The following is a 12,450-nucleotide window of genomic DNA, read 5'->3' on the forward strand; positions in this document are numbered from 1 at the left end:
CGCTCCGCCTACGTCATCACTGCGCGCCGCGCATGCCGGTAACGGCTCGGTGGGGGGGGGGGCGCGCAGCAGCCGCTCCGGCGGGGCGGGGGCGAGCGCGGCCCAAGATGGCGGCGGCGGCGGCGGCGGAGTCAGCGGCGGAGGCGGTGCTGGGGCCTCGTTCGCCGCCCCCAAGATGTCGGCGGCGGCCTGGTCGCGCCCGGCGTGACGTAGTCAGGCCCCGCCGCCGGGAGGGAGGCGGGGGAGCGGCCGGAGGGGAGCAGGAGGAGGCGGCGGCGGCGGCGGGACCGGCGGGGCCCCCGGCGGGGGATTTAAAGGGACCATGGCCCCGTCGCGGCGGCTGCTGTGGAGGCCGGAGCCGGGTAGGAGGCGGCGGAGGTTGCAGCAGTGGCGCTGCCGCTGAGGGGGAGCTGCCCGGAGGGCCCGGCCCCGGGGGACCGGCGGGGTGAGTGCACCCGGAGAGCGGCGGCGCGTTATGGAGGGGGGGGGTTTGGTCCGACGGGAGACAAAGCGGAGGGAGCCGAGCTTGGGGGGGGGGAGGCGGCGATGACACCCCCCCGGACCCCCTGTACCGGCCCCGTCCGGGGTGCTGAAACCGGAGGGGGGGGACCCGGGGTCTGAGGTAACCGGGAAGGGAGCGGAGGGATCCCGGGGTTGGGGGGGGGACGGGACTGGACGGACCCGGGGTGTGAGGTAAATGAGAGGGGTCAGGAGGGAGCCTCAGTACCTCAGGTAACCGGGAAGGGTCCGGAGGGGCCCAATGGGTCCGGGGGGGTCTGAGGTAACCGGGAAGGGACCGAGGGGGACCCGGGGTCTGAGGTAACCGGGGAGGAACCGAGGGGTCCGGAGGGGCCCAATGGGTCCGGGGGAGTCTGAGGTAACCGGGAAGGGACCGAGGGGTCCGGAGGGGCCCAACAGGTCCGGGGGGGTCTGAGGTAACCGGGAAGGGACCGGGGGGGACCCGGGGTCTGAGATAAACGAGAGGGGTCCGGTGGGAGCCTCAGTACCTGAGGTAACCGGGAAGGGACTGAGAGTTCCGGAGGGGCTCAATGGGTCCGGGAAGGGGGGGGGGGGTCCGAGGTAACCGGGAAGGGACCGTGTTGGGATCCGAGATAACCGGGAAGGGACCGGGGGTCTGGGGGTTCTGAGGTAACCGGGGAGGAACCGAGGGGTCTGCAGGGGCCCAATGGGTCCCGGGGGGGATCCGAGGTAACCAGGGAGGAACCGAGGGGTCTGGAGGGGCTCAATGGGTCCCGGGGGGGATCCGAGGTAACCAGGGAGGAACCGAGGGGTCTGGAGGGGCTCAATGGGTCCCGGGGGGGATACGAGGTAACCAGGGAGGAACCGAGGGGTCTGGAGGGGCTCAGTGGGTCCGGGGGGGTCCGAGGTAACCGGGGAGGAACCGAGGGGTCTGCAGGGGCCCAATGGGTCCGGGGGGGTCCGAGGTAACCGGGGAGGGACTGAGGGGTCCAGGGCATGGGGGTCCCTGTGTGTCCAGGGGGGTACAGGGAGGCTCGGGGTGTGTTTGGGGGTGTCTGTGCTCCATTGGGGCCCCACGGCCTGGGGCAGGCAGAGGCAGCAGCCCCGGGACCCGGTGCTGGGATGGATCCGGATCCCTGCGAATGCTTCCCATGGATCCTTCCCGTGCTCCGATGGGAAAGGGACCGAGCTGTGCCAAGGGGTTCCGACACCATCCGGGCCTGGAATCTCCATCGGGAGCTCCTCGTCCCTGTTCTCCGCTGCTTGGAGCCGGGAATGTTTCCTCTTCCCAAGCAGCTCCATGGTGGGGAGCAGGTCGGAGCACAGGCAGCGATGACCCGGAGCACCTTTGGCTTATCCCAGCGTGGTTTGACGTTGCTTGGAATCCCTTTGGATCATCATCTTGGCACAGCTGGACATGGAATTCCCTCCCCGGAGCATGGTTTTGAGGAGGTGCCGCATGGAGGCTGGGGAAATCCCCTTCCCATGGTGCTGACCACCCTGCAGCCGAATTCCCTGCAGATCCCAGCAGTGGATCCTGCCAAAAACTCCTTGGATCCTGCCAGGACCCCTCACCACAGGATTTGCTGGAGCCAAATAGGAAGAGCTCCGCAGGGAATGCATCCTTTGCTCATTCTGGCTTTGGGATGGAGGGCCAAAAGCTGCTCTTGGTCCTAAATGAGCTTGGGTAACGCCAAGGAGGAAAATCATCCAGGATCAGCCCTGGGAGCTTCCTGGATCCTCCCTGAATTCCTTTTGTATGGATATCCTGAGTCCTCTTCATGTGTTTTCGTCGTGACTCTGATGTGTTTTGCATGGAGATGGTGTTTGTGCCACCTTGGCTGTGGTCTGGGATGGAACGGGAAAGACCGGCACCATCGTCTCGTGATCCAGTAAGGAGGAAAGGAATCACAGGGAAAACCCACGGAGCTGGAATCTGCTGGCTCAGAGCGAGCTGGACCCTGTGAGCCTGGGTGTGAACTGGTTTGGAGGGGGTAAAATGGGCACAGCCTGTGCTGTGGCTCTGCTTTGCTGGGCAAGGGCCTAAAGAGGATGTGGAAGATCCAAAAGAGCACGTGGAGGGGCCGAAAGAGCACGTGGAGGGGCCAAAAGGGGACGTGGAGGGGCCGAAAGGGGACGTGGTGGGGGGCTGAAAGGGGATGTGGAGGGGCCAAAAGGGGACGTGGTGGGGGGCAGAAAGGGGACGTGGTGGGGGGCAGAAAGGGGATGTGGTGGGGGGCCGAAAGGGGACGTGGTGGGGGGCCGAAAGGGGATGTGGAGGGGCTGAAAGGGGACGTGGTGGGGGGCCGAAAGGGGACGTGGAGGGGCCGAAAGGGGACGTGGTGGGGGGCCGAAAGGGGACGTGGAGGGGCCAAAAAGGGACGTGGAGGGGCCAAAAGGGGATGTTTAGAGGCAAAAGAGGATGTGGAAGGGCAAAAGAGCACGTGGAGGGGCCAAAAGAGGATGTGCAGGGCAAAAAGAGCATGTGTGTGGACCAAAAGAGGATGTGGAAGGGGCAAAAGAGGATGTTCAGGGGCAAAAAGAGCACGTGGAGGGGCCAAAAGAGCACATGGAAGGGACAATAGAGGATGTACAGGGACAAAAAGAACATGTGGAGGGGCCAAAAGAGCACATGGAGGGGCCAAAAGAGGACATGAAAGGGGCAAAAGGAGGATGTGCAGGGGTAAACAAGCACAGGCGTGGGCAAAAAGAGTACATGGACGGAGCAAAAGATGTGGAGGGGCCAAAAGGACCCGTGGAAGGGCCAAAAGAGCACGTGGAAGTGCCAAAGGGACCCATGGAGGTGCCAGAAGGACCCATGGAAGGGTGAAAAGGACTCGTGGAAGGGCCAAAAGAGCACATGAAAGGACCAAAAGGAACCATGGAGGGGCCAAAAGAGCACATGGAATGGAGAAAAGGAGCCATGGAGGGGCCAAAAGAGCACGTGGAGGGGCCAAAAGGAGCCGTGGAAGGGCCAAAAGGAGCCGTGGAGGGGCCAAAAGGAGCCGTGGAGGGGCCAAAAGGAGCCGTGGAGGGGCCAAAAGGAGCCGTGGAGGGGCCAAAAGGAGCCGTGGAGGGGCCAAAAGGAGCCGTGGAGGGGCCAAAAGGAGCCGTGGAGGGGCCAAAAGGAGCCGTGGAGGGGCCAAAAGGAGCCGTGGAGGGCCAAAAGGAGCCGTGGAGGGGCCAAAAGGAGCCGTGGAGGGGCCAAAAGGAGCCGTGGAGGGGCCAAAAGGAGCCGTGGAGGGGCCAAAAGGAGCCGTGGAGGGGCCAAAAGAGCACATGGAAGGGGCAAAAGGAGCCATGGAAGGGCCAAAAGAGCACATGGAAGGGGCAAAAGGAGCCATGGAAGGGCCAAAAGAGCACATGGAAGGGCCAAAAGGAGCCGTGGAGGGGCCAAAAGGAGCCGTGGAAGGGCCAAAAGAGCGCATGGAAGGGGCAAAAGGAGCCATGGAAGGGCCAAAAGAGCACATGGAAAGGCCAAAAGGAGCCGTGGAAGGGCCTAAAGAGCACATGGAAGGGGCAAAAGGAGCCATGGAAGGGCCAAAAGGAGCCGTGGAAGGGCCTAAAGGAGCCGTGGAAGGGCCTAAAGGAGCCGTGGAAGGGCCTAAAGGAGCCGTGGAAGGGCCTAAAGGAGCCGTGGAAGGGCCTAAAGGAGCCGTGGAAGGGCCAAAAGGAGCCGTGGAAGGGCCAAAAGAGCACATGGAAAGGCCAAAAGGAGCCATGGAAGGGCCCCTATAAAGGGGGATCCAAGTCCCAGCCAAAGTCTTCCTTAAGTCCAAGTCTTCCTTAGGCTCCAACCTGGGGGCTCCTGGATCACGAGCTCCTCCTGGAGCCACTTGGCCTTGGGGAAGGGCCCTGTTCCCTCCGGGACTTCCAGGGCAGGGAATGATTGTCCCCACTTAACCGGTTTAGCATTTAAATTGTCCCGTTCCTGCTCCGCCTTTGCATGGCTCTGGGCTGATGGGTGGGGGAAGGGATTCCTCTGTCTGGCTCCCACCTTGGCAGGGAGCAGAGCTTGGGAAGCGACCTTGGGAAGAGGCTTTGGAGACATCACGATGAGCACCGGAGTCTTTTAGGATGTTGGTATGGAGCACATTGGAATGGGGGGGGTAAGCGGGGGGGGTGTGTGTGTGTGGAATCTCCTTGTTTTTCCCTATCCTGGTGAGCTTAAACCCACATAACCCCCCCCCCCCCCCCGCCATGGGTTTTTGGGAAGGATGGTGGCACAGCACATGGATGCAGCCAAGAATCAAAGGGAAAAGTTGAGGAAATCCATGCCTTACAGAGCAAGGTGGGGATGTGACACTGATGCCATTCCCCCCCCCTCCCTGGGTCTGTGCTGGGTTTGGGGTTGTGGTGGGGGTGATGCTGAGCCTGATTCCAAGGATTTGGTGTCATTCCCAGCTTGGGGAATTTGGCACGGCTGTTGTGGTGAGGAGCAAAGGTTGGGATGGAGCGCCGTTCCAAAGGGATGCGGGGGTTCAGTGCTGGGGAAAGGAGGTGGCAGCTTCCAGTGGGATTCTCCCAATGGATTCAGGCCTGGAGTTGGCTCAGATCAAACCCACAGGCCCCCCAAAATGCAGTTTTTAAATATAAACCCATTTTGGGGTGTTTTTCACCCATTCTCACCTCGATGGATCCCCCCCCCCGGCTTGGGAATGCACCAGGATCTCCAGCTGTGATTAAGAAGGGAAAACTCCACCATGGTTTTTCCAACCCTGGATCCCAGGTTCTCCTGCCTGTCGTTCCCCCCCCTCCCCATGCATTTCCTTGCAGTGGGGTGGCACATTTTGGGACGATTCCTTGCTGTTTGTTGGGAATTACAAAGAGGAAAGTTGGTGCCACGCTGGAACAACACAATGTGGAAGCTTCTCCAATGCTCCTTGTTGGCACCACGGATGAGCCACTGGTGGGAGAAGTGGTAAAAGGGGAATGCTGTGTGTGTCCGACTGGATTGAAGCTGGATGGTGGTTAAAGATGAAGCCAGTGTGGGGAGAGGGGGTGGCTTCATCCCAGTGGAGCATCCCTGATCCCAGCAAACCCCTGGACATCCACAACTTGGGCTTCGCTCCCCAAAACCCTCCCATGGACATGGAGCAAGCATTGATGCGGAGCCAGAGCATCCTGCCAGCACTGGGTGCCAAGTGGGGGTGCTTCCCAAGGAATATCCCTACATCCAAAGCCAGCTGGAGCACCTGATCCTCACAAATGAAAGCCTCTGGCACGTGGAGCCGCCATAGGAATGAGCTGCATTGATTTTCTCTTTTCCCTTCTTATGGGCAAACTCAACCCACATTCCCTGGGGGAGCGTCGGGATTCCAGGTTGGCATTTCGGGATGGCTGCAGGCTGTCGGTTGGGGTTTGCTCCATCCCTTCTCCTCCCTCAGCCCCCGGGGCAGGAAAACTCCTTGTGCCAGCTTGGAATAATTCCCTCTTCATTTGCATTCCTTACCTTGAAGGTATTTATAGGCTCTTCTCCAGGGTAAATTTAGCTCCTTCCTCTTCTCCCGTGTGCCTTTATCCTCCCATGGAGCTGATAAGCCCTTTAGTGCCTCTTTCCTCCTGGTTTTCCCTTCTCCGCCTGGATCTGGGTTCAACCCATGCAGCAGAGAGCAGGATCCTGAGCTGATCCTTTTATTTCTCCCAGTGATCCCAGTTTTCACCCCTTCACAGCAGGACCTCACCCTGGAAGGTGTTTTGGGGTGAGGGGTTGGCACTGGGGGCATCCACACTCGAGTGGCCAGCATTTGGTTGCCCCTTTGAGGGGTCCCAAACCCTTCAGGGCTCCCCCAGTCTGAAGGTACCCATCCACTTGAATTCATCCAGGGGGAAGGATGCAGCACAGCATCCCAAATCCCCCCCCCCCCATCCTGGGTTTGGGGATAGCTGGTGGCAGAGCCAAGCTGTGGCTTTCCCATCATGGGATGGAATTCTGGGGGGATAAAGGAGCAGTTTGAGGGTGACTGGTGGGGGTTTGGGAAGTGCATGGCAGGGAATGGTGGGGATGAGCATGGAGAGCAAATTGGGGTGCGGGGGGGGGGGGGGGGGGGGAGGCTTCATATTGGGGTCCATCAACTCCAGCAGGGACCCAGCACCAAGGAGCGAGTGATGGGACCTGACGTCTCGCCTGCTTCTGGACCACCAAGAGCTTTGGTGACCACAATGAGGCCTCGAGACCCAGAGCAGCCCACCAAAACCCAGTTTCCCTTCTCATGGCCTCCTCTTGTATCCCTGCTTCCTTCCAGGTTTGGCCGTGGGTCCCTGGCCATTGGCGTTCCCGAGTGCTGGCGCGGGGCTTTCATCCGAGTGACCCAGCACAATCCTCAAGGGATGGAGAAAGCTGTCCCGAGCTTCTCAGAGCGCCAAGGAGATGGAGGCAGAGCCCTGTTGATGCCACCAGAGCCAAGCGACGAGACTTTTCCTCCTCTGGAGTGTCCCCAAGGGGAAGAGCGAAGAGCAGCTTTCCTGCAGGATGCAAAGAAGCCCCTGGAAAACCCTGGGAGCTCGTTGGAAACGGAGGCAGAGCTTGAGGAAGATGCTTTCTATGCTGAGGATGACCTGGAGACCATGAGCAGGGAGGGGAAGGGACCCTCCAGTGTTGAGCTGTGCCCGTTGCAAGAGGAACCTGACTTCTTCTCATCGCTGGCACGTCAGGAGCCCGACGTCGCCCTGGAGGCCGACGACGTTGCTGGTGAGTCCCTGGTTGGTGCCATTGGGGTGGCTTTTGGGGATGGGGATGAGATCAATGGGATGAGGTTCAAGAAGGCTCAGTGCTGGGTCCTGCCCTGAATCCCATGCAGTGCTCCAGGCTTGGGGAAGAGCAGCTGGAAACTGCTCATGGAAAAGGAGCTGGGGGTGCTGGTTGATGGAGCTTGTAGTCAGGAGTCTCCGGTTGGTCTTGGTGTCCACGTGGGTGTTGAGATGTTGGCTTTGACTGTTCAGATGGAGCTGGTCTGGCCAATTCCTCATCTTCTCAACGTGGTTGCTCCAAGTTGTCTGTAGGTCCCTGGTTGTCCGGTGTCTTTGGAGGATTAACCCTCTCCTGCCTCAGCTTCTCCATCAACCCAATGCCAAATGCTGCCCAGATGCCACCACCCCAAGTCCTACCTGAACCTCTCCATGTGTTTGCTCTCCTGTCCTTCCCCATCCCTGCTGGGAATCAGGTGGCCATGGATCCCACCAGTGGCCTCTACTTGTCCCCTGGCTGGTGGGTGGCTTCGTTCCCATCTGGAATGGGAGTTTCCATCAACAGGATTGACTTCAAACCTCATCTCCTGTTTTGCAAACCCCCATCACTGCCTCCCAACTGGAGAAACCAAGGTGAAATGGCCCCAAATGCCCCAAAACAGAGGCACACCAGGCTAAGGGCCTTATGGGGTGGGAAGACCCCACACAGAAACTTGTGATGCCACCAACCTGAAGGCTTTGGGGCTTTTCTGATGTACTTTGGTGGCTCTATTCTGCTCCATTGGGCTTTGAGCTGAGCAGGAGGAAGGAATTCCCATTGCTGGTGGTGGCACCTGAACTTTCCCCAGCACCAAGAGTGGTGCAGAACCCTTCCTATGGCCTTTTGGGGGCTTCTTTCCCTTTCCTTGCTCCTGGGGGGGGGGGGGGGGGGGGGGCTGGTTTTGGCTGTTCCTTGGAAGTTTTTGGGGAAGCTGTAAGACAACAGGGACTCAGAACCAGTTGTGGTAACTCGGGGTTGTGCGTGGCACCAACAGGGTCTGAGATGCTCCAGCCTTCACCCCATCACTGTATGGGGCTCATCCCTGTCCCTCCGTGGGGTGTTTGGGGATGCTGCTTCCCTATGGGACCCACAGGGTGGGATCTGAATGGTTGAGCCTTTATCTCCATGCTCCTGGTCCCGCCTTGTCCTTATCAGCCCAGCCAGGAGGGATTTCCTCCCCATATCAGCACAGGGATCATGGGAGCGGTTGGAGCTGTGGTCAGAGCCCATCCACCCCCCACCCTCATGGCTTGGGGGTGCCCGTGGAGAAGCTGGTGCCCTCAGTGTGTCCCCCATGGCCCCAGAGGTGATGGAGCATGAGGAGGTTCCACTGGAGGTGAGGGGAGGTTCTGGAGGAGGATTTGCCACCGTGGCACTGGGAATGTGGAGGTTGAGGTTGTGGTTTGGGCTGCACTGTGGGGTGGATGGTGCCATGAGGTCCCTGATGTGGGGACATGTTGTTTTGGGGTTGCTGTGGCACTGTGGGGTGTCCCAGGGTCTCCAGTGTCGGGACATCCCGCTCTGGGTCAGGAGCGGTGTCACCAAGGCCCCTGATGTGGGGCCACATGGGTGCCCTGGAGATGCTGTGATGCCACAAGGTAGAAGAAGAAGAAGGAGCTTTTGTGGGGCTGGTGTGAGGTTCTGGGCCCCAAATCTGGGGTTTGGTGGGGTTTTGATGTGCATTTGGTGGAGTTTGATGGGGTTTGATGAGGTTTGATGGGGTTTGGATGTGCATTTGGTGGAGTTTGATGGGGTTTGATGGGGTTTGGCTGTGCATTTGGTGGAGTTTGATGGGGTTTGATGGGGTTTGGCTGTGCATTTGGTAGAGTTTGATGGGGTTTGATGGGGTTTGGCTGTGCATTTGGTGGAGTTTGATGGGGTTTGATGGGGTTTGTCTGTGCATTTGGTGGAGTTTGATGGGGTTTGTCTGTGCATTTGGTGGAGTTTGATGGGGTTTGGCTGTGCATTTGGTGGAGTTTGATGGGGTTTGGATGTGCATTTGGTGGAGTTTGGTGAGGATGATGGGGTTTGGTGGGGTTTGATGGGCATTTGATGGGGTTTTGATGTGCATTTGGTGGAGTTTGATGGGGTTTGATGGGGGTTTGATGAGGTTTGATGGGCATTTGATGGGGTTTTGATGTGCATTTGGTGAAGTTTGATGGGGTTTGGTGGGGTTTGATGAGGTGGGATGGGGTTTAGTTGAGAATGGGTTTAGTTGGGATTAGGTTTAGGAATGACCCTGGGGGAAGGTGCTGGCTTGTCCCACCAGCTCAGCACTCTCTGGTCCCATGGGGCTGCAGCTTGTAGGTCTCTTTCTTCCTGTGTCCTGTCTTAGGAGGTGTGGGATGTGATGGGCACCGGTGCTGCGTGTGTTGGGAAGTTGTTCCCATCCATATGTCCAGCTTGGGGTGGTTTGGGATCCATCCATCCTTGTGTTGGCATTCATTTGCCACTGGGGAGTACTGATGCTCAAGTGCATCCCACCTCTGGGGTGCTGGGAAGAGCCTGGGGTGTTGGGTTTGGGACAGAGCCTTGCTCTTGGTGGTGGCCTCTTGTCCCCAAGCAGGACACGGATGTTGGGCTTGGGTCGTGTCACCTACCAACAGAGGATGTGTGAGGGTCCTGAGGTGCTGTTGCTTGTCCCACCTCTTCCTGATGGATGTTCCAAAGAGCATTGGATGAGCCTCCTTGGGGACTTGGAGCAGAGGCCTGGAGCAGTTGGGTTATGGGAGCCTGGGATATCAACTGAACAGGATGAGGAGGTCAGAGTATCCTCAGCCCTTCCAGTGCTGGGGTTTCTCCTGGATCTGGGCTTTGGTGGGGGCTGAGACCTCATGGCACCACCCTAGTTTTAGGTGGGAAGCACTGGAGTGGGTTTTGGGGTGAAGCTCGTTGTTCTTGCATGGTGGGTCCCCATGTTGAGCTGCTCCAGCCTAGGAAATGATGCTTTGGTTTGATCTTGGCTTGAGCAGAGAGCTCTGAGCCTTCGGTGTAGCCCATCCCAGGGTGTGTTTGCCAAGTGCTGGGCCACTTTATGGCCCATCCTTGAGCCCCATCCAGAGCAGATACCCAAGACATGAGACCAAACACCTGTTGGAGGTGCAGCTCCTCCTAATCTTGCCTTAACTCCTAGGACAGCCCCAGTGCCTCTTCCTGATGTTCCTTACCCAGGCCCATAAAATCCAGGCTGGTTTCCCCCCTTATCTCCTTCCTTGCTGGAATTGGGCTGAGTTTAAGCTCTTGGCCTCCCTGAATTGGGAGGTTCTGCTCCCATTCCCAGTGACCTTCCTGACTGCTCCCACTTGGATGCTGCCAGGAGAGATGTCATCCTGTTGCCTAGCAAGTAAATAACTGAAGGCTCGAGGCCAGGACAAGAGGCAGGGCTTGGCCAGAGCTGGGATGTGCAGTGCACTTGGAAACCTGGAAGTTGGATGGAAACCCCCCACGCTGCATCCCTGTAACAGTGAATCTCTTCCCAAAGAGCCCCTGCCCTCTGGTGAGACCCCACTTGGATGCTGCATCCAGCTCTGGTGTCCTCACAGTAAGGACATGGAGCTGCTGGAGCAAGGTTAAGGAGGCCACAGGCATGAGCAGGGCCTGGAGCAGCTCCCACATGGAGCCAGGCTGAGGACATTGGGGCTGGAGAAGAGAAGCTGCATGGAGACCTCGGAGCAGCTTCCAGTGATGAAAGGGGCTCCAAGGATGTGCATAGGGAACTTCATCAGGGACAGGACAAGGGGTGATGGGTTCCAACTGGAACAGGGAAGTTCAGCTTGCAGATAAGGAAGTTCTTCCCTGGGAGGTGCTGGGATACTGGGATGGGTTGGATGGAGAAGGTTTGGGTGCCCTATCCCTGGCAGTGTTCAAGGCCAGGTTGGATGGGGCTTGGAGCAAGCTGCTCTAGTGGAAGGTGTCCCTGCCCATGGCAAGGGGATGGAACTGGATGACCTTAAGCTCCTTGCCACCCCAACCCATTCCATCATTCCATGACTTTGGGGGTCAGGAGCTTTGCACCCATGCCATGGGCTAAGCCCCAACGCAAGGATTTGGTTGAGTGCTTGGCTTGAGATGCGGTCCTCAAGCATCCCACCAAGAGGATGGAGAGGGTGGGCTCAAGCTGTGGCCTCACATGGACAAGGTGTGTGTGTGTGGGGGGGGGGGGGGTGTCCTGCCTAGTGCCTGTGGTGGTTCTTGGTGCCCAGGGAGAAGGGCTCATCCCAACCCTCATCCCAGCACCTGCCGTGCCTGTCTTTTGGTGCCTATAAATAACTCCCAGCTCCACTCCCGTTGCTCCTGGAACTGGGCCACGGGATATAAATAGGCTGGGGACAACTCTGGGCATGGCCAGGGATTCTCCTGGTGCCTCTGCAAAGTAGGACATGGCCCAATCCTGCTTCTCCACTGGGTGCTGCACTGCTGTGACTCTGCTTTGTGGCCATGGCAAGGTCTTGGCTGGGGGGGGGGGGAGTGAGTGTTGGGGTTTGGGGTGGTTTGGTTGGGTGCAGCACCCCTGGGTGCTGTCCTGCTCCATCCAGGTTCTCCAGGGATGTGGCAAACCTGGAATCTGATGGTTTCACCTCAATATCAGTGGGATAAAAGCGTGGTTGTGGCAAGAGGATGCTGGTGCTGGGTTAAGCTGGGGATGGAGAGGCTTTGCACTGGGCCTCCTGCAGCCACGTGTCTGGGCAGGGTCATGGTGGATAACCCCAAAATGCTTGGATTTAGGTGTTTTAACAGCAAAAAGGGGATAAAAGGACCTCTTGGCTGATGATGTTGGTCCCTCATAGACAGGGATGAAGGGAAAGCAAAGCCTTTAACATCAGTGATGGGCCCTGGGAGCACCATAGGTGCTGGCCCACAAGTGGGGAGCAATGATCTCCCAGTTGAGTTTGATCTGTATGGGATTTGCTGACACAGTTCCATGCCTGGAAGTGGCCCGATGGGATTCATCCAGCTGGCTTTGTGGGACCTTTTGGAGGCTCTGGAGAGGTGCCTCTGTTCCACAGCATCCTTCTGGACTGCTTTTTGAGGGGTTTAAACCCAGCTTTAAGCATGGTGAGGCCAAATCCTTCTTCCATCGATGCAGTTTTAGGTGTTTAAACCCAGTTTTAACTATGGGAAAGCCAAATCCTTCTTCCATCGATGCTGTTTTAGGTGTTTAAACCCAGTTTTAACTATGGGAAAGCCAAATCCTTCCTCCATCGATGCTGTTTTAGGTGTTTAAACCCAGTTTTAACTATGGG

The 12,450-nt window shown here is 58.3% G+C and overlaps 1 protein-coding gene and 1 long non-coding RNA gene across 2 annotated transcripts in view; both read left to right on the top strand.

Annotated features, from left to right (window-relative positions):
* The first annotated feature begins 311 nt into the window (after nucleotides 1-311).
* WIZ (WIZ zinc finger) overlaps nucleotides 312-12,450 on the top strand; it is a 45,945-nt gene continuing 33,806 nt past the window's right edge. Inside the window, 2 exon segments of the mRNA XM_061443277.1 lie at nucleotides 312-445; nucleotides 6,726-7,171. Coding sequence (XP_061299261.1) covers nucleotides 6,811-7,171 — 361 coding nt within the window. The 5' untranslated portion in view covers nucleotides 312-445; nucleotides 6,726-6,810.
* Nucleotides 8,518-9,367, top strand: LOC133263494 (uncharacterized). The gene is made up of 3 exons (XR_009741502.1): nucleotides 8,518-8,644; nucleotides 8,754-8,876; nucleotides 9,318-9,367. It is a non-coding gene; the product is annotated as an uncharacterized LOC133263494 (long non-coding RNA).

The sequence above is a fragment of the Pezoporus flaviventris genome, unplaced genomic scaffold (assembly GCF_033815535.1).
Source record: "Pezoporus flaviventris isolate CSIRO_AGI_PZ_B2104156 unplaced genomic scaffold, CSIRO_AGI_Pfla_v1 ptg000327l, whole genome shotgun sequence".
Lineage (NCBI taxonomy): Eukaryota > Metazoa > Chordata > Aves > Psittaciformes > Psittacidae > Pezoporus > Pezoporus flaviventris.